The 21,664-nt window shown below is 46.8% G+C and overlaps 1 protein-coding gene across 2 annotated transcripts in view; it reads left to right on the top strand.

The window, feature by feature from the left end:
* Positions 1–10,531: 10,531 nt before the first annotated feature.
* WNT7B (Wnt family member 7B) overlaps positions 10,532–21,664 on the top strand; it is a gene marked incomplete at both ends in the record, with an annotated part of 94,514 nt that continues 83,381 nt past the window's right edge. The window contains one exon of one of the 2 annotated variants that reach the window (XM_080627098.1): positions 10,532–10,602. In XM_080627098.1, coding sequence (XP_080483224.1) covers positions 10,532–10,602 — 71 coding nt within the window. Of the gene's footprint in view, positions 10,603–17,316; positions 17,506–21,664 lie in introns of those variants that run through there. The other variant, XM_080627097.1, reaches the window with a different exon arrangement.

Raw genomic sequence — 21,664 nt, 5'->3', positions numbered from 1 at the left:
GAAGGAGAGGTAACAGATTTTAATTTCAAAAAGGGAGCTATAGCCACGAAATTATTGGCAGATACAGGGTCTTGTGGATTCCAAAAATACTGCATTTGCTGCGGGATTACACTCTTGAACCCAGCTTTCATTTTTATTCTCACAATATAGTTGTTGAGTGACAAATTCTTAGAAATATCAAAGAAATACTGTATTTCCCATATATTTTTAATACAATGGTTCTTTTTACTGAACTCCTTCTCTTTTGTTTGTTTCCAAAATATTTTCTTTCCTTCACTCCTGTTCCAATGAATAAATCTCTCATCTTTTCATTATGTGCTGATGTTCTTATGCACACCATTTTTCTTTCATCACTGTTCTTTGTGAATTTCTCTGGGAATTACTACCTTACGTTTTCTGTCCTCTTACAGTCTTCTTTTGTCGATGTGTAAATGGGTACACTAGCCACCCTTAAAGCTCTTTGAATACTACTGTCCTATATTGAATTGTTCCACAGCTACAGAAAACAGATTGCTCTGTATTATGACACCCAAAAGTAAGATTTATTGGTAGGGCAATCTAACAAGAGCTTACACAATGCCATTCTAGCAAATGACAGACAATTAAGATTTGGTTTCCACATTACAGAAGAAAAGTATCCATGCAATGCAGGGAAGTTGAAAAGAAACTTTCTAGAAAATGGCACATCCTATTTTTGGTTGTTTTTTTTTTGTTTGTTTGTTTTTTAATTTCCAAAAGTAAATGGACACCTACAGCTGTCAGCCAAAAGAGGGTTTTCCCCTTTCTACCTTTATGCTCCATTGATTGTGAGAGACGTCTGTGGATAAAGTGGGACATTGCCTTTAGAATCAAACCAAGCTGTGACTTTCTAAAAGAAGAAAAAGTAGGCAGTGAAAAAAATATAATAAGGAGACATTTAGCCAAGAGACTGTATTTGGTAAAAGCAATAAATACGTTCTCAGTTTACAGCTCATGAAGGCTCAGTAGACAATAGCATAATAATCAACTGTAGTTTCAAAGATCCCTGTTGTACCAATCAAAGAGCAAATGGCAAAAGTCTGTATTAGCTGTGGCATGCACACAAACAAGCCCATAATGATTCTGTGAAAAAAGCTATTTATCAATTTAGAAGGAGTAATTTATTCAACATAAAACTCCCCTGCATCCAGAAGCCCTGAAGACACAATAGGAAGTGGTGAGGAATATCCCTCCCACAAGATTTCAGGGCTCTACTCTGGATTTGGGAAGATGTTGGGGACTAATCATTTAAGCTTGGTAACCAGCAATTCTGTGTTGTGATTCCAGCTTGGGAAGGACAAAGAGGATGTCTCTTGTCTAAACAAGAGATAATCTAGCAGTCAAGATTCCCAGATTGTTGACCATGTTTATTCTCTACCTAGACCAGACCATAGCCAGTAAAAAAGGAAGAATTATCATTGGCTTACGTGCATTGTCATGTGTATAGAGAACATGTCAAAATATTTCCTGCTGAGAACTATGTTACATTTATATTGAAGCATTTTCTTCATTCAGGATCCCATGAGTGAACATAGGTACTTCATAGCTACTCTTTACATAAAAAATCTCCATTGATAGATTATGTTGTCCCACTGTTTCCTACTAGCACAAGTAGCATTCATTATTAACTTTAGCCTCCAATTTGCTAACCCTTGTAGGAAAATGTAGAAAAAAGTCACTGTATGCACCCAAAGAGGACTGAAAGACTTTAATGTATAGCCTGGTGTGAAACCTGTCCATCCTACAGGAACTGTTTATACTTTCTCCAAAGATGCTCCAGTTCTTCACTTTTTTGGAGGCACAGGTGTGGGTGTGCACGTACAAGCACAATGGCACCTATCCTTGTTTCCCACCTTCTTTTAAAAAGGCAGAAAGATAAACTGATTCTAGAAGCTTCAGAGAACTGAAGATTTTGTACTAAGGCAGGGTCATGGAGACTTCATTTGCCAAAGTCATTAAATAACTGATCTCTGCTCTTTGATTTACACGTTTTGCCATCATGGATGGTAGGTATCACAGAAGCACAGTACCTGCCATCCCAGTGTCTTACAGGATTTGTTTTGTATGCTTTCTTGGGTAACCTGTCCTTATGCTTTTCAACTTCCAGGAAGCACACTGTACGGAGGGGAGAGACAAAGCCTATGGTGGCCATGTGATGATTTCAGCATAGTCACAGGATCTTAGAATGGTTTAGATTGGAAGGAACCTTTAAAGGTCATCACTCCAGTACAGGTGTCATGTCAGAAAGGCACACTGGGGAAGCTCCTGCCCTTTTGGGCCCTTGCTCAGTAAGCCTGTGTTTGGTTTGGGAAGAATTTTTTTAACATCTTTTATAATGCATGTAAGGTTTGGTAGGGCTGCACCTCGAAAAAATGCTGAGAACCTTCAGGTCCAATGAAGGTGATGAAAGAGCAGAGGTAGTCAATACCACTTAAGATTTAGACCCTGGTCTCTACAGAACTCTTGCACTGAGATTAATCAGATGCTGGGTTCAGGCAAAGAGTTAAATCTGAAAAGTAAAGTATTCACTTTTAAACATCTCATAAATTGCTTATAACTGCACAAAATACCGCAGGGTGCATGTGAGCACCCCCACATGAAGCTGAATTGCAGCCAGATAAAATATCCTGCAGCTTTCGCTGATAATCCTGATGAAAGAGAGGCTTATTGTAATAGAAAGAAAATGTAGGAAAGATTTGTAGATAAGTGCCCATTATAATTCAGTGACCTGGGGGAGGACATGACACAAACAACATAATTTGATGAATCGTTGAAAACTGTAAAGGAAAGAGGGGCAAACCTTTCTGGATTATTTCCAAAGTCTGGCCATTTCTGTGTAACTAAGCTAATATATCCAATGCAATTATATCATATAACTGCCGTGCAGCAACATAGCTAGGTTAGTCAAAACCTGATACACAGAGTCAAAGATTACAATATCACTGTAAAAGAGACAAATGTTTTGTACAACAGATGAAGTGTGAACGAAGGTTAAACTTAGCTGGACACAGCCTTATAAAACTAGTCACTAGGCATCATCTTCACCTGAGAACCTCTGTAATGGAGCAGGTTTTTTTAGATTTAGGACACTAGAAATAGATAAAACTCTTAAGAAGTAGGTTAATGAATGGACGTGTATCTCAGTACTGTTGTTACTGTACCTTTAAATGAAATGCTGTCCCTCCTAGGTAAGAGCAGTAGATGGTACTTGATGATGGCTGGGTGGAAGAGACAGGAAGCTAAACAAACCAATGTCCTCATGTTTGGCTTGGCAACATTAGTATCATCAATCCTATGCTTTCAAAACCAATGCCTAAGCTCTCCCTCCTCCCACTCCCATTATTAGATTTACTTAAAAAATCAGGATAATTTAAAAAATAGCAATTCTAGATGTGTTTTCTTTTCTTAGAAGGACATAGTTTCTGTGAGGAGGGGAAAAAAAATCACATTTAGGAGTTTTTCTTGGCATCTCACACATATGGAAAAAAAAATCCAGAGGTTCTCATCTCATTTGTTATTTAAAAACATCAGGCATTGGAAGGCATGCCATTAGTTTCTGAAATCTGGCAAAGATGTACGGTCAAGTGTATATAAATATGAATCATCAGAGTAATTTTTAAAAATGACATACAAAAAATTGACAGATTATACTTTGATTCCAAACAAGAGGGCACATATTCATGCAGATTTATGTCAAAATGGTAAGCAGTATACAATAAAACAAATTAATAACTTCAGTGCAAACAAGACCTATAAAGTCCTGTATTTTTATGCAGAGATGGTTGTCAAGTCTTTTAATGAGTTATTCTGAGGAAAAAAATGAATGTTTAAAAGCTCAATTACAATATACATAATATGACCCAAACATATTGCTGCTGTTACAGTTTCTTACTGGTTGCTGAAATCTGTTGAATATTTTCTTGATATGTAAGGGAAAAAAGACGCTATTATATGGTTTTCTGCACTTACTCTTCATCTTTCAGGATGTTTCCCTAACAGGAGACAGCACCAGATAGCTAGAGCTGTTATAGCACGAGATGGATGTGCACTTTGACTCAAAACCTGAGATTTCTGGGAAATGTAGTTCAGAAAGCAGAAAGGAAAAAAAAACCATGGTTGTGGTCTGTGGTTTTTCAATGTCTTCTAGAAAAAGAGAATAGAGGAGATTAAAGAGATTCCTTTTTAAATAGCACAAACCCAAAAGTAGAAGATGGTGCTGATTACAGATTAAATTTCTAGACTAAATTTATTTTATCTTAATTCCAGTATGAACCTTGCTGAACTCAATATTTAGTTTGCATTCATTTGGATTACCTTATGCAAGCAGCAGACTTGGGTTCAATGAGGTTGTCTCACTGTGTTACCCAAAGGATGGAATGAAAGCTGTTCACTGGGTTCAGTCTCTGAATTGCTGAACTTCAGAAATGTGCTAAGACTCCTTTTCTTAGACATTTGCTTTGTGAGGACCAGTGAGGGCACTTGTTACTGCAAGATGAAATGGGTCACTTCATGAAATCCTATCTAAAAGGAACCTTCATGCTTGTAGCCTGCAGTAGGATCCTGTACTACTAAATTTCTATAGATGTTTATTTAACCTGATCTTAAATCTGAGTAAGATTTTGCTAATTCTTAAACTAATTTTGTCTAAATGCTGCTCAAATTCATTTATCCTGTGTCTGTGTACATCAGTTCCTTACCTTGCTATCTTTGCGATGTGTTTTTGCACATTTGAAGACTGTTATCCTCTCTCTGCTCAGTCTATGTTTCTGTAAAAGGAACAACTGATTCAATTTTTCTTCATGGATCATGTTTCTACTCAGCTTCCTCTTGTTCATCTCTGGGTTGCCTCCAGTTGATCTGTATCCTTCTTGAAGCATACTGCCCAGAAGACACAGTTAATCCATCATTCTAGATTTCCTACTGCTGCAGAGTAAAAGGATTAGTTCGCATACAACATGTACATTCAACGTGCCAATTTATTTGGAGTATTTAACCTTTTTTGCCACTATATTTCTGAGTCATGTTCCATTTTAACTGCTGAACCTTCTTCTGCAGAAAATCTTTCAGACTAACATAGTCAGTTGAGTAAGAAGCCAGTTCATGAAGAATAAAACTATAATAAGTCCAGTGCAACAAAGCTAGTAAAGATCTATTTAGGAAAGGGGGTATTAGTGGGAAAGTCTGTTAATTCCATCTCATGCTGTTACTGCAGACTTGTATAATATATACAATTATACATTTCTGTGGCTGGAACAATGCCTCTCAGCTTTGATGAAACAACGAGTAAACAAAAATTTTCAAACCAGGATTAACCTGAAAAATGTGAAACATGTGAAGCAACTGAGCCTGGACACCTATGTTACTTATTAAACTAATTTGGTTTTAAACTGATGAAATCTTAGCAGGCTTAGGAATTGCAGGAAGACAGATACCCTGAGAAGTAGAAAATATTCCAGGGAATGAGATGTAAAAGAGAGGGGGAAAAAGAGGGAGAGAAACAGGGAGGGAATGAAAAATGGGAAAGGAACTGAAATGAAAGCCAGTAGTAATCAAAGGTGTAGACAAATGCTGTTGTGCGTAATACTGAGCAATGGAAAGTTCAGTTGCTAAATAAGACCAGTTTCAAACCTTGACATTGCGAAGTTTTTATTGCCACTGATTAGTGCTGTGCTGGACACCTTGCCAGATACGTATCTCAAGAACATAATCACCTATGAGATGAGTTTCATGCCCTTCTGCAGAATCACAGCTCAAAGACCAGATGGTTGAGAACAGGGTCTGGGATCAGCTCCCTGAAGGACATCATGAGTCTTAAAAAAAGCTCTAGAGGCAGAGGGTGGGTTTGATAGTCTCTCAGAAAGGATGGACATCTTAGGCCTAGGAAGCAGCTGGGTAAATGAGAGGAAGTAATTTAAGAAAAGACTTCATGTGCAAAGGCCTGGTGACATACATACAAAATATTAAAGACTAGTAATAGTAAGTGTATATACTTAACATAGACATTTGTTAAGAACACATGTAAATTGTGTATAAGATCCTGGTCAGCTATGAGATACCTCTCTTTGTATGCTTCTTATAGTAATTTTTCTTCCTTTAATTCTTTCCTTTCTTTCTCAGCCACTATGCTCTCCATATTTTCCCTGAAGAACATTTTCACGCTTCGTGTTAGATGAAGCCTTCATCTACAATTGCGTGGAGCAACAGTGCCAGACAGTGGCTGGCTGCAATAAATGCAGCTGGATTTTCCCTATAGTTAAGATTTCTGGGACCTGTAACAAGCCTACTAGTTACCTGTGATTGACCTGAGCATTACAAAAAGAAGAGAAAGGATTGTAAAGTAGCCTGTGGCAGAGGAATTATCCCTGTTGTCTGCAATCCTCAGAAATTTCACAGGATTTGTTCTGATTTTTAACACTACACTTTGAAATAAGCTCTAGGGAAGATGATGTGAGCTGTGACCAACAGTTTAAAACTCCTCTCTCCTTCAGCACTGCTCATACTTCCATTTACAGAGCTTTACAGTGGGCTGCAAAGCTCTTCTCATACTGTGGGGATTGCTTTTCCTGCTGGGACAGAGTCCCTGCTCTGTAAGGCCTTACAGGCTGTAGTAGCTCAGGTTGGACTAACAGCACTGTGTCCCTTGCAGCACAGTATGACATGCAGTCTGGAATAAAACAATACCCATGCCTTGGCCAGAGAATCTCGTTCCTGGCATCTGCTTTTTTCAAGGAACTGACACCAAAGTTACCCTTGAGTTACTGCACCCAGTTGACTAAGCTGTCAGAAAAATTCACAGTACACTGGTGACTTCTCAAGGTCTTCTCCTCCCTTGGGGCAAGTAAAACCTCTCCACTTGGAGTGGGAATAAATGCATTTGTGGTGGATTGGGGAAGATCAAGTCCAGCAGGCCTTTGAAATAATATCTTGCCACAGGAGCCATTTTACCAAAAGGCTGTGGGGACCAGGCAGCAGTGTGGTTTAGATGAGCTTTCCTTTGTCAGGTTTAGAGAAGCGAATGTTAAGCTTTGTCAGCAGAAGGTCAATGAGTGCAAAAATTAATTACTTGAATTTTCAATTGAGTATATAATCTGCCATGACAATTATTTTTGATGAGTAATAAATAATGGTTGTGTACTACAAGAGCATTCAGCAGATGGTTTCAACTCACAATGCTTTTGTATTTATGAATATTAATTACCTTACTTGCAGGAAGTTTGTAGCATTTCTAAGGTAGTATTTGTTTAGAGTAGTTCAACAAGCTTTACATATTTTGCCTATAAAGTGTCTATATGGATTCCTGAATGCTAATGTGAGAATTACCTACTTTAATATTCTACAGGGGTTTTTTTCTTAAACCACAGAATTATTAAGCTTCATGAAATCTTTTTGTCCTCAGCCTAAGCTTTCAGCAATAGTTAAACCAATATTTGAAGGAAAGAAATTCTCTCATTTTTCCCCAATCTAGCATGTCCAAATCAATTAGCTGCAGATAACAGTGGAGTAGGGGTCAAAACCACAAAAATATTATTTCCTGTAAACGATGCTATCTCCAAGCTAGTTTAGATGCAAAATAGCTTAGTTTCTGTTGTCAAAACTTCTTGGGTTTGCATGGTGGCAGGAGGAATAGTCACTAGTTAGAAGAGGCAAGTAGGACACACTAGCATGATGGTTAGCATGCAGTCACTGAGGAGGTGGAGGCAATCTGCAGTCCTACTTCCACGGGTTTTGTGAGAAAAAAAGCAAACAAACAAACACATATAAATGATCTTTGGAGAAGAATTCTCACAACTAATAGGTGTGTTGCCGAGCCCCTCACTCTTAATCCCCGTGGCCAGCCAGTGTCCAGTGCCTATGCAGAAACTGGCACAGCTTCACAGGGAGGGGAAGCGTGCCCCTCCACGCCGATTTCCACACCGGAAACCGGGTCCAGGCTGGGGCTCGGGAGCTGCGGCTCCATCACAGCCCGGCGGGAAGGAGGACTCCGTCATCGTTTCCCCCCAAACCTCCACCCGGCGCCGTTCCTCCCCACGAGTCCTCGCTGCTGCCCCTCGCCCCGGTCGCCGCCGCCGGCCGCCCCTGGGTGGCGGTGTTACCCCGCGGGACGCGGCCGCGCCCGGCGCCGGAGCAGCCCCGGCCCCGTTCTCCGCTGCCGTTTGCGGGGCCTGCGGCAGAGCCTCCTGCGACCGAGGCCGTCTCAGCCCTGCCGCCGCCCGCCCGCGCCGGAGGGAAGCCGTGACTGGCCCGAGTCCGCTATGGCCGCGGGCAGCGCCCGCTCCTGGGCTTCTGGGGCTCTCAGGATTTACAGGGATCTTCGCCTTCAAAAGGCTTAAAAAAAGCGGGGAAAAACAAAAGGAGTGAGCGCTGCATCTTGAGTGCACTTCTGGGTGTTGGTCAAAGAGTTTGGATGGCAGCTCGGGGTGAAGTTATGAGGCTCTTGAAAAAATGGTTTTGCAAAAGGGAAACACGGCCTCATCTCACATGAAAATCCTTCAAATATGGTGGGGTGGAGTGAGGAGGCATTGGAATTGGGTCAGTGGGAGCGAAAGGGAGGGAAAAGGCCGTTTGGATACAAGAGTGTGAAGGGAAGCCCCAGCATTTTGAAAGGACAGATTGTTCGTAGGTAAGTATTAGGGAAAATGTAGCAGAAGCGGTCTGGATGGGGGCTGGTTGCCTGCTGCAAGAGCCAGAGCGTTGAGTATTAAGAAATAAGCCGTGAGGAATGCAGGGAGAAGGCAGAGTGAACCCCATCAGCAGGGATGGGGTGTGAAGAGGGCGGTGGGAGGACGGCAGGCTCGGCCCTCTCCCTCCGGCCCGAGGGACTCGACATGTACACTGCAGCGGGGCCTTTCTCTGTCCTTCTGCTCCCCCTTTCCAGGGACAGGCTTGGTGCCCCGAGGAGCCCCTGTGTTCAGGAGCTGGGTGGGTAATGGCAAGGTGCGGGCAGCGTTGGCTGTGGGAGTCGTCTGAAAATGACCTGCGATTTCACACTGCGTCTCTTCAACCACGGCATCCTGGCCGGGCTTTCAAAAATCCTTTGTTTTCTCCGTCAGGATAGATACTTTACGATGAAGTTCTGTGCTCAGCTTCTTTTGCTTGCTTGTCACTGCCTGCTTTCCTTTCAGCCTTTACTGGTGTGTGTTTAGCCGATTCTCTTTGAGAGATGCCTAGAGCTATCTATGCTTACTGTTACTACATGCATATAAATATGTGTATGAGAGGGCATAGGTGCACGGGTCTATCCATTTCTATGTAACTTACCACAGCCCACAAACCTGTATTTGAGTGCTATTTAAGCGTGCATATGCATGCAGGCATATACCTCCAGACAGGCACACATTATGTAGTAGAATGAAATAGATAACTCCACAGAATACGGGAATAAACTGAGCAGCTCAGAAATCAGTGAGAAAGAAAGAAAAGACAGAGAGAAAGAAGCAAAAGGTAGAGAGTGAGAAAGGAAAAGCAGAAAGGAAGCCTTGCTTGACTTAGTGTCTGAACACAAAGTGAGGTTTTGTCTTGCCGATTAATCTCTCTAGAAGCAGCAAACTGAATATCTTAAACTCGTGTTAAAACCCGAGCATATCTGTATCTGAAAGGGGAAAGAATGTTTTCTTGCTGTGGAAAATGAAATTGAATTTAGTGACAGGCATTTGTGTACAGCAGCAGGGTCAGACGGCCAAAGAGCCTGGACACACACCCCTGCCTGTTAGGCTATGGCGCTGTAAGCAAACGGGTTAATGCTGCCTCTTTTTGATTAGAAAGGAAAAAAGAGAAAGAGAAAGAAAAGGAAAAAAAAAAAAAAAAAAGAAGAAGAAGAAAGGAAAATAGAAGGTTTTAACAATCTCTTTTTCGAAGTCCATACATTGCAAATCCAGCCGCGTTACCATGCTAGAGGAAATGAAAAAATGCTTCGGTTTGAGAGGACGAGTCCTTTATTTCCCTTACTGGGTACGTTTCATGTGTTTCCCCCAACACTCCGGCTTAAGGACATGCCTTCTGAAACCCAAACACACGCATAGCTCGCACCCGCACATGCACACGGACAGATAAGATATGTATTAGATCCTGACACATACGGGGTGGGGGGAAGAGCAGGGGAGAGAGAGAAAGAGGGAGGGAGAGAGATCCTCCTACCTGGAGCCATAGATTGCAAGATACGTAGTGTTACCTGGGGAAGTCAGAACAAGTAAAAACACATTGAACTTCAGGGCTCTATGAGGCAGTTGATCAAGATCAGTGCTTGCTCATTTTCTCTCTCAGACTGTCTTGGGTTTTTGTTTTACCGTTTTTAGCAGCTCTTTCTATTTTTGCCTCCCTCTGGAGCCTTCATATCGGAGCCGGTTTCACTCACCATGGCTCTGGGAAGAGCTGCTTATCTGCACGGTGTTGATTTTTTACAGCTCGGCCGGCTCTGCTCCCGGGTAGCTTCAGCAATGCTCCTGACTGGGATTTAATCGACAAGATCAGTTCGGCTTTTCTTGCAATTTTTATGGCTCAGCCCATTCTCTAGATCATGCACAGAAACTTTCGCAAGTGGATTTTCTACGTGTTTCTATGCTTTGGAGTCATCTATGTCAAATTAGGGTAAGTCCTTCGGCACGACAGATCTCCTTGGCTTTTGGGTCACGTTATTACAGAGTTGTGGACAAAATATTGCAAAGAAAAGGAAAAACAAAAGAAAGAAAGGAAAGAGAGAAGGTGACTGTTCCTCTCTGTCTGTCTGTCTGTCTCCCCCCTTTCTCGAGTGCCCAGGCGGTGGCAGCCCCCAGAGCTCGGCCGTGCCCCCCACCCCGGCCCCGGGGCAGCGCGATGCCCGGCGGCAGGGCTCTCCGGCAGCGCCGAGCCTGGAGAGAGCCGGTGGCGGGTGATGACGGATCCTTTTCTTTTGTACTGCTTAAGCGAACTTAAATATTATCTCTGGCGTACAGTACCCTCCGTTTAAAATAAATAAATAAATAAATAAAAAAGGCAGCCTGACAGAGTTAACTCAGCCGCTGCTGCTGGGACAATAGAGCAGAGCTTAAGTATTAAAAAGGCGAAAGGGGCGGGAGGAGGGGAATCCCTGCTCTGAACCTGCACTCGGGGATTTGGTTTATGCAGGCCTAGACACAATTTGCGTTTCTATCCATCACGCGGACGTGTTGAAATTAACTTGACAACTGGTCCGGCTGCCTCTGCGCTGGCGCGCCCGGGAGGCCGGGCGGGATCCGCCGAAGGCCCCCCCGCCCGCGGCCCGGGGCCAGCTGACAGCGGGGCTCCCCGGGAGCCCGCGGTTCTCTCCTCAGCCTTCGATCGCAGCAACCGAGCTCACTCTGTTATTTCTGTTGCCAAGTTTCTCCCTCTCTGCCTCTCCCCCCGTACCTGTATGCCCTTATTAATATTGCTCGTCGCAGTAGGCTGACTTGAGTTGAATTTCCACATTCCTGAGCCCTAGCCGAGTCCTTACCTGTCGAGCTACAAACTCTTTAAAGCTCTTGTCTTTGCATAGCTGCGGGATTTTTTTATTTATTTATTTTTTATGATCAAGAATGCATAAGGTGAGTTGCAACCCAAAGAAACGCTCCCTTCTCTTCTTGAAATCAATAAGTGGAGGAGGGGGGAGCGAGAAGGGCAGCCCCCAAAGGCGGGAGAGCGGGGGGGCAATTCCCAGAGCGACGGGCCAGCCGGCACCACGGCACAGCGTCCCATCCCGTCCCGTCCCGGAGCGAGAGGGCAGCGGCAAGCGAGGAGCTGCCCGCCCGGCCCTGCAAGCCCCGCCGCCGCCGCGGGCGCTGCTCCGGGCGCGATCGATGCGCGGCAGGGACGGCCCCGGAGCAGTCCCGTCCCCGCTGTCAGCAGCCCCAGCAGAGGCGGAGAGGAGGAGGAGGGGACTGCAGGGGGAGGGAAGCTGTGAGAGGGAGCACGCCAGAGCTCGGGATTAAGGTTACGCCGAGGGGGGATTAAATCAGGCTCCTCGGGGATGAGCAGAAAGGGGCTATGCGTTCCCCACCCCCGGAGCTCTCCCAGCTGTGGGCAGCAAGGGCAGGGCTACCGCGATTGCAGCCACCAGTGAAAGCCACGGGCTGCCTAGCGGAGGGTCCGCAGCAGGTTGCTCGGCGGGCATGAGCCGGATGCATCCCTGTGCGTGTTTGCCCATTCATTTATTTATCTATTTAATTTATGGCCCGGATCTCAGCCCGCCCCACAGTCGCAGGTGCCGCCGGCGAGAACCCGCTGAAGATGAGCGGAGGGAGGGCGGGGGACGCCCTCCGCGCTGCCCCCTGCGCTGCCCCGGTGCGGGGCCCGAGACCACCCTGCCCCTGCCGTCGAGCATGGCCAGGGGTAGCCCCAGATCCTGCCTGCTAGAGCCAGGAGGGTGCTCTCCGTTCTCTGATCCCCGCGGGGCCGAATACCTGCACCGCCCTTTGTCGAAGCTGTGGTCGGCAGCGATGGGCTCTGGCGTCCTCTAGGCTCAGATTGACAGGGGTTTAGATGAGAAGTGAATCTGGCGAGGCTGTGTATCCATAAACGAAGCGATGAGGGGGCACCCCATCTGCTTCAATAGCTGAAGGACTTCGTACAACTCATTCCTCGCAGTGAGGCAGGGGAGCTCAAAGAAAACGCTTTCCAAAATCGGAGTAATGATATTGCTATTGGCTTTCAGTGCGGTTTTATTTTCAAAGGGAACAGAAGATTGGGCACATGTTAGAGTCTGGAAGGCAGATCTCTTTTCGAAATAGCTTGTAGCTATTTTAGAAGGGGATTCAGAGCAAAAATCGCAAGAATGCCGTTGGTCTGAGACTGGAAGTAAAACTGAGTGGACAGCAGAAGCAATAAAAGCCCTTACAGAAACCCTATCAGATCCATCACCATGCCTGTAAGGCGATGAGGATACTTCACTTTCTCTGAACAATAGGAGAGAAATTTGCTCTGAGATCCAGGGCTACTTCTAGGCTAGGCATGTGGGATGCAATTATTTCCTCTTTCATCAGCCACTGGAACTACCATTTTGTTGAAACCATATCCTTTGAATGTAATGATACCTTTTCTAGTGAGCTCTCTGCATAGAAAAGAGAGGGGGGAGATGAAGTCAGATAAAACGTAGTTTGTCTTCCAGTGCATTAGGTTTATTTTACAGCGTGAAGGAGAGAGCCCCTGTGTCCGCGATAGCAAGGAGCTTACACTTGGAAGATCTTTTTTTTTTTTTTATTTAATTTTTTTTTTTTATTTTTTTTTTTTTTATTTTTCTTTGCTGCGGAGCACGTGTTCGTATCTTAATAAAACGTGCTAAAAGCTCCACTTCCAGTGGCAAACATGAGACCGAGGGGAGAGAAAATAACGCAGTGCATAAGAATTCACCCAGTCGTGGGACGGGGCGGGGGTGTCCCATAGGGTGACATGGCAGGTGACCATGTAGCGGCTTCTGCTATATCCAGTTAGGACGAGAGAGCAAGATCCCGCTCAGGTAGTCCTTCCTCTCAGGGAATTCCCGTTGTTCCCACTCCTATTTCCTATCCCAAGGTTGCTGGAGAGAGAGGCGTGAGGTGAAGTATCCCTTGATGTTTCTGTCGATGACGTTTCCGTCCAGGCACCGAAGCTTAAAGCGGCTGCAACACTGATGACTCCATGTATTCCCTCGCGAAAATAGATCGCATCAAATACTGACCTCGGCTAGCAGCAGGATCGAAACAGAAATGTTCCCTGCGAACTTCGCAGAGCCCTCGTCTCCTATTTGCTTAATAAATACGTCTGAAGTTAAAAACCACAGCTGTACCACAGATGCAAATCACAGCGGAAGCTCTGAGGATAAGTGATGTGACCTTCGGCAAGACGGAGCCGCGGGCAGTGCCCGGATCTGGGTTGCTGGGGCAAACCCCACCCTTTTCCTCTTCATCTTTTCTGGAGAGGAAGAAGGGAGACAGCCGGGCCGGGGAGCCGGATTGAATCCCATCCCCGTCTGGCGGGTGTTCAAGGTGCGGTTCGAGAGATGCAAGCGGTGGGAGCTGGCGCTGCCCAAAATGAGCAAAGGGTGCCGGCACCCCTTTGGGCATTCCGGCCCAGGTTCGCCGCAGCACACTGCTCCCTCCCAGGACTCCCAGGGATGCTGCAACGGGGAACGGCCCAGCCGACCCAGCTTCTCGCCCCTACGGCTAAGGTCGCCTTGGCTTTGAGGCGTTTGCAGCAAACGCCAACGAAATCCCGCGCCCCTCGCCCATCTCCAAGGCTGTCTGGTCGCAGGGAGCCCGTGAGCTCGTCCCCTTCGGTTACCCCGGCCCAGCGGCCGGCAGCGGCTGGGGCGCAGCCTCGACGGCTGACACCACGTGCAGCACCAGGAGCTCCGGCGAGGCCCCCGCGAGGAAACCCGCGGGATTTACTCTCGGAGCCCCGTACGGAGCAGCTGAGGTACCAGGGCTGCCTGGCACCGTTCCCATGGCGGAACGACATGCTCCCCGGCCCTTCCACGGGCACTCTTCTTTGTGCTGCTACCGCCGTCACTCCTCGCCCTCGCCGCCAAGCAGACCTCCGCTCATGTTAGGAAACTCATCATTCCCCTCCTTCTTTACCCTGGAACTAGACTTGCTGCTTGGTGAGGTACAAGAAAAATACCCGATTTAAAGCAGAACGGAGTCCGGTGGGTTGCCAGCCGGGCAGACCTTCAAAGCCCTTACCGGCTTCCGACGTGCTCTTGTGCCGAACACTCTCCAGGTTTGGGGTAAAAAGGGAAACCGCAGCTGGGAATGGATAGATAAAAGAGAGAGAGAGGAAAAAAAAAAATCTTTATTCATGCCTGCACTGCTTTATCTGCCCAACTATGGTGTCAGCAACCATTTTAGTGCCGTTCTGCCCCTATTTTGTCCCAAATACATGTGTTTGTGGAAGAAGGAACAACAGCTGCAGAAACGCCCATATTAGGTGTCACCGACAACACCCCGTCCTCCAGTGCCGCATCATTTTATTGATAGGAATATATTCGGCTTCAATCAACAAAACAAGTTCACTTCTCACTATCCCTGGCTGACATACATACAGAACCCATTTGGATGGAATTTATCAGGTTATTTCTATCATCATCATCATTAATAATTTTTCGACGTAGTAACTGGCCCGTGGTTTTAGGATGAAATTCAACTTCCCGAAAAGAAACAGCACAATTTGTTTTGTATTTACAAATTTCTTCTCTCTACACAGCTAAGCTGTGGAAAAAACCAGTTTCGATCCCAGAATTGTGGAGATGGGTAAATTGTCTTTGTTTCAACTGGACTGGGTCTAACTCTGGTAGCACCGGTTCGAAGATTTCCAGCTCCAGCATTTACTTTGCATTTTGACGATTAAATTTTTTTTGGTCTTCTTTTCCCCAGACACCTCTTTAAAAGCAGATGTATATTCAAATACATATCCGAAGCCAAACAAATGCTAGAAATAAAACATTAAAAGCGGCTACGCCGTTATCCTAGTTGCCGTTCAGAGCAGCTGTCCCAGCCCCAAGCCTGCTTGCCTGACAGAGAGAACGGGCATTACAGGACATTTCAGTTTACATATACATGCACACATACACTTACAGAAGTATAAATACGACGATTTTAGAATCTTGAAGAATTATAAGTAAGACGATTCTGTGATTACAATGGTTGTTGAAAGGCTTAATCTTCCGTCCCTTGTTAATCGAGATTAGCAGTTTTCTAAAGGACTTTGACTGCTCCAGGGTCTGTGCTGGATTCGTAGATGAGGGTGGTTAAATGACACCAAACCCCGAGAAGATTTTTATCGCATGCTGGGAGGCAGACAACGTTTTTACACCGGTTCTGCAATTTCCGTTTCATCTGAGGGAATATTTCGTTGTGTCACGGGGGCAGCTGCACCCCTGTGCTGGGACTGGCTAACCGAGGAGGTGTTCCCAGGATATTTGGAAGAGCACTTGGCCAGGAAAACTCCTTCAGTCATTAGGCAATTAACCTGAGATGAACATTTACAAACGCTACGGACCGAGGAGAACTCGAAGCCTGGTTCTCGCTGATGTCGGCTGCATTTGTGTTAAATTATCTGCGGCGCACGTTTCTCTTTCGGGGTTCGCTTTCAAGCCCTAACCCTGACCCCCGCAGCACACGTCTTTCCACCGTCTCCCCCACCTCTAAACCATCTATTTTTTTGTTCTTCCTTCGAAAAAAAAGAAAAAAGAAAAAAGGACAATCGCTCGATGAAGCAAAGAGGAAGAGCGACTGTTTCATGCACGGTTGGGCTACACGGGGCGAAGGGCTTCCGCCAGCCGAAGCGGGGAGGGTCGAGCATCCCTGGGCCTCGGGGAGCGGCGGGGCGAGGCAACTGACCTGCCGGGAAGCGGCTCTTCGGACTGGCATCTTCTCAGGAATCAGAGAGGGAGAGGGAAGAGAACAGACCAAAGCTCTTCTTGCGGTAGCAGCGAGAAGTGAGGGGAGCCGGGAGCCCCCCGCTCCGTTCCTACCCCTGCTGCTTCACACCAGTCTTTTCCCTCCCCTTCTCTCACGCGAAATCCAACCTCGCCAGGAAGCTACTAGTGTGCATGTTTTTATTTCTCACTCAGGCGGAATACGACAACATATGAGCCTTTTGGGTTTTTTTGCCTTTTCTTTTTTTTTTTGGAATGATTCCCCCTAAACCGGAGTTTAATTTTCACCAGCGGGGACAAGGAGAAGCAGATCCCTGCCGAGGCTGAAGGGACGGTGGAACTCTTCAGGGGACCTGGGGCAGCCGCCCATAATAAAATAATTCACCGAGAGCGGAGCTGGGAGGGAGCTGCCAAATCCTTCGGGATCTACCCCTCACGGCAGACGCAGGAGCGAGCTTAAAAATGCCCTGTGGTGCGGGAGAGGAAAGCTTGGAGAGCGAGGCGTGCAGCGAGGGCTCAGCCAGGGAGCGTGGACCCATGGCAGCCCGGGCAGGATCAGTGTCTCTCCATTGTCATCCTCCCCTTTAAAAAAAAAGAAGGAGAGAGAGAGAAAAAAGTAGGCGGATTGCAGTGTCTGACTGCCCAATGGCAGCCCCGAGTCTCAGGAGAGTTGCAGAGAGAGGGAGAGAGAGAGAGAGAGAGGCACTTTCTGCCATCCAAATCCCTTAAACCATCCTCATTCCAACACGAGAACCCACTGTAACAACTTCCAACCACTGAGACATGACAGGCAGGAGCCCAGAGGCAGCAGCAGCAGCGAGAGCCGCAGCAGCAGCACACACTCTGCACAGGGAGCAGCATTAGCACCAAGGGAATACTAGACACATCAATACAAACAAACAAACAAACAAACAGACAAAGCCCCCCAAGCCCAAGGGACTGGATTCCAACTCAGATTCAAGCCACAGCAGACACCAAAAAGGGTGGGGAATTACGACCAGGGGGGGCCCAGGAAGGAATAACCAAGGAAGCGAACTCCAAGAGTGTAAACGGGATTCAGCCATGATCTTTTTTTCATCTCGCAGTGTGTTACTCTCAGTGTATTACCCTCAGATTTTCCTCATCCTTACCAGTGGGAGTTACCTGTAAGTGATCCAGATTTTTTTTTTTTTTTTTTTTTTTTTTTTAACAAAATACTGTTTGCAATGACCCCGCTAGCAGCTACCTAAGGGTAATGCGCAAAGCGAGCAAGAGGGAGCTGGGAGAAGCCAGCACGGGCGGCAGCTGCGTGCAGAGCGCGGTGGTGAGGATGGTGGTGGCAGTGGCGGCGGAGGAGGAGGTGCTGCTGCTGCTGTGCTGGCGGCGGTGCTGGCGCTGCCGGTCGGAGGCTGCCGGGGGAAGGTGCACAGCGCCAGGTAACTCCCGGGGCTGCCCCGCCGGCGCGGCCGGGGCGGCGCACCTTGGAGGGCGGCGGGGCGGCGGGGCACGGAGCGGCCGGCGTCTCCCTTGGGGACTCCGACCCCGACTCCTCCTCCTGCCAAACCGGAGATGGGCATCGCTTCGCGCTCGTCGGGGGGGAAGTGTGTTTCTGCGCGGAGATCCCGAAGAGCGCGGGGCCGCTGCAGCCGGCGGCGGGCGAGCCCCCGACCGCGGAGGCGCTTTGCTAGCCGGCTGCTTTCGCTCCGGAGGGATCTCCAGTCCCGCCGTTAGAGCTGGCTCCAGGACCTTTTCCTTGTGAGGAAGGGGGTGGAGGTAGGGGTGGGGGAAATGAGAGTCGGTGGGTGGGACTGCAAGGAGTTTCACTCTCTTTTTTTTTTAATATCTATATCTGTATCTAACATTGCGGTGGATAAGGAGAGGCTGGGGTAGTCTGTGCGGGCTGCGGAGAGGGTGCCCGCCGCCCTGCTCCTGCCGGTCCCCCGGCATATCTCTGCCTCCGCCGGGCGCCGCGTTAGGGGGTGGAGGGGTAGCGGGCCGGGGTCCCCGCCGTCGGCCAGCCGCGGTGCCGGGGGAAGCCGGACCCTGCCGGGGATGCTCGCCGAAGCTCGGAGGGGGTGGCTGACGGCTCTCCCGGTTTTCTGCTCTTCCTCACCCTGAGAGAGACCTGTCCGCGCTTCGGGACAGGCGTGGGAAGAGGAGGGCTAGGGGGCTGACAGGTCCTGCGGCCGGTGGAGCAGGTTTAAAATGGAGAACCTTCTCCCTCCTTTGGGCATGCCCCCAGCGTCGAGGCAAGCCGTGCTCCTCCGGTCAGGGACTCGGGGATCGGGTCCGGGGAAACTCGGGGGGGGGTTGGCCAGCGGGAGGGTCGGGTCCGGGTCCGGCTGTCCGGGGGCCGTGACAGAGGGGCTCCCCTCGGCTCGGGAGAGCTTTGGTCGAGGACGAGGAAAACTCGCCTCTGTATCCCCTGCCTCTCATGTCGGGGCCAGGCGGATCTCCCTTCTCCTCCACCCTCGTGTCGAGTTCAGGCTTTATTGCACCCCGGAGGGTGTAATATTTGAGCTTCTGCCACTAAACTGTATGTGAATTTATGTATACGTATATATATTATATATAGAATACCTTTTCCACCCGTATGCATGCACGAAGCACATGCACATAAACAAGCACGTGTGCCTGTGTTCCTGTGTGTATATTTTCCGTGGGCTATGGAAAAATATAACCCACCTCTATGGAAGAAAAGTAGGAATAAGCACACTCATGAAAATAAACTAAAAGCCTATTTTTACATTCTTAATTCTTAATGAAATGCACATGCCTTGACTACCGATTTTTGAAAGCTCTTGGTTTATGGAAGCCCGTTAGGTTTAATTCAGCCAGAGCTGCCTCTTTCTATTCAGAGGCTGGATTATTTCTGCTGGCAGGTGACCAATGGCTTGTAAAAAAATTGCAGTGCTATCTTCTTCTTCTTCTTTTTATTTTCTTTTCTTTTTTTTTTTTTTTTTTTTTTTTTTTTTAACAGGAGGAAGGAGTCGTGATAAATAAATAAATACACCCTTTTAATATAAGCGTAGCCATATTTTTCTCAAACCCGTAGGAAATTACTATCCTACCAAGTTTTCCTTCTATAAATAGTGCAAATCTTAAAACAAAAGTTTTAAACCGCACACCAGATGCTGGGATGCTAGCGGTTTCCCTTGCTGTGTGACATAATTATAAGGTCCGAAAGCAAAAGCTATAGAAGTATAATAATAATACTAAGGCGACTGCTGAGGGGAAATACAAGGGAAGCAATGCCTGCTTTATTTAGAGCTAGCTGCTTGGGGATCTTTCGAGCGCTGCCCCTCCATAATAAGAAGTCGTTGCAGATAAATAACCCTCCCTCGCCTTTCCCTGTGCTATCCCCGGTTCATCATCCCCTCAGCGATGGGTCACTTGGAGCTGGACCCACGGAGCCGGAGCCGAGGCAGCTATTGCACTCCAGCAGAGCAGAAGGGAAAGGGATCAGGAGGTGAAACACAACAAAGCAGAGCCCCAAAGCAATGCGCACCTCCCTCTCTCCATCCCTCCCTCTCTCCATCCATCACCCCGGAGGGAGGGAACTGGCTGCCTCCCCAGGGAGAGTCTGCCCGGCCTCCCTCTCCCTGCTCCCCGCTCCCCCTCCGTGCCACCCCCGGCCCTGCTTGTTGCATCTCAGCTGTGACCCCTCTTTTCTCCCCTGCAAGTGGGGAGCAGCTGAGGGGAGAGCCGGGCGCGCCGCGATGCTTCGCCTTGCTCCCGGTTGAAAGTTAAAAGAGGAGTTATTTCAGTGCTTAATGGATAGTAGCCTAGCGAACTTGTGGTGTTTATCTTGTGGGTAAATATACTTCTCTGGCTTACTAATGGTAGCTTTTGAAGATTAAAGCCTGTTCGAGCATTATCTTCTGGTGTCTGTTTCTGCTACCCGCGCTCTCTCTGGAGGGGAGGATGCTTCCCAAGCTGCTATTTAGTGAGCTCTCGTGGACTGTCAATGGTTATGTTAATTTTTCCCGAGATCTCTACCGTCTTCTGGCTGTGGGAACAAATCTTCGGCTTCGGAGTTGTTGGTTCTTTAGGGATAAAGACGCAACTACCAGAGGCAGTAAGTAGAGCAGGAGCGAACTGAGAGCGGGGTGTCCGTCCGTGTTCTGTCTCTCCCGATGGGCGTGCGGTGGGGTGAGCACGATGCAGCTCGGCTACTCCACTAGAAAAGCTGGAAAGCATAAGTCCTCTCGTGATGAAAAGGGATTTTCAGGGCGAAAAAGACAATGATGAAGTGAAATTTCATTTTCAGAATGAAAAAGGCACTGGGGCCTCAGTGTTTTGTGCAGGGAAGAAAGTCAAGTTATTGTAGACAATATTCAAAATTAGCTTAAAGAACCAACTGCTTTATAAAGTTTATTTCTATATTGTAAGTTTGCTATCTGACGAAGTGATCTTCTTTGGCTTGCCTACTAACATCTGTAAAAATGTAAAAGCTTTTGCAACCAGGAACAATTGGTGTCTGACTTTCAGAAACAGAGAACTGATTGCAGCTAGAATAGCTGGTAGTGGGATGATTGATGCATTTTAATGCTCTGGACATATTTTGGTAATCCAATTACATATTTCAAGTATAAAACTGACATTCAATAGTATCAATGTAATTAGTACAAATGTCTAAACCCCAGGATTATATCTAACACTGTCTGGCACCGTTTCTTGCAGTGCATCTTTTGAGTACGCATGTGTCTGTACACATAGACAGATTTAGCGTCTTCTAAAGAAAATGGTGCTAGTCTAATTTTCGATTTGTGTACTCCTTTCACTGTTCATCTTCTTTAGGGTTAGATGTATTCAATAGCAACGTGAGAGTTGGTTCTTAAGAAGCTTATTTCAGGGATTATCTGTGGGTACATAGAGTTAATTCAGTTATTTGCTATAATGCAGTCAGGAATAACTCATAAGAGAGTGTGTGTACGTAGGAATAGCAGCATAAATCTTTAAAGCAGCTACATATTCTAACATCATAATACAGCAAATAGTTTGTATTAGTGAGAAGATATTACTGGCTGGTTAGGAAATGTAGAGGGAGAAAAATCCCCTGCACGTTTTGCATCTGTCCTGTTGATGCTTCCCCGTCCTTACAATTCCACATCTTTTACAACAGGTCTTCTTCACACTCGTGAGAAATGGCTTAGAAGGAATGTTTGTTTTTCATATATTTTAGGAAAGTACTCATGCCTAATCCCTAAAGATTAGGACTGCTGGAGATGGTCCCTGAAGTTTGTCTCTTAATCTGTGCAGTGCAGGAGGGAGCTGCACAGGCAGAAAGCAGCCAGACTGCTCTGTGGTGAAGATCCTTCAAAG

Source organism: Psittacula echo (assembly GCF_963264785.1).
Source record: "Psittacula echo genome assembly, chromosome: 1".
In the NCBI taxonomy this organism is placed as follows: domain Eukaryota; kingdom Metazoa; phylum Chordata; class Aves; order Psittaciformes; family Psittacidae; genus Psittacula; species Psittacula echo.
Note: the sequence above shows the minus strand (reverse complement) of the source record. Positions and strands in the feature narration are given on the sequence as shown.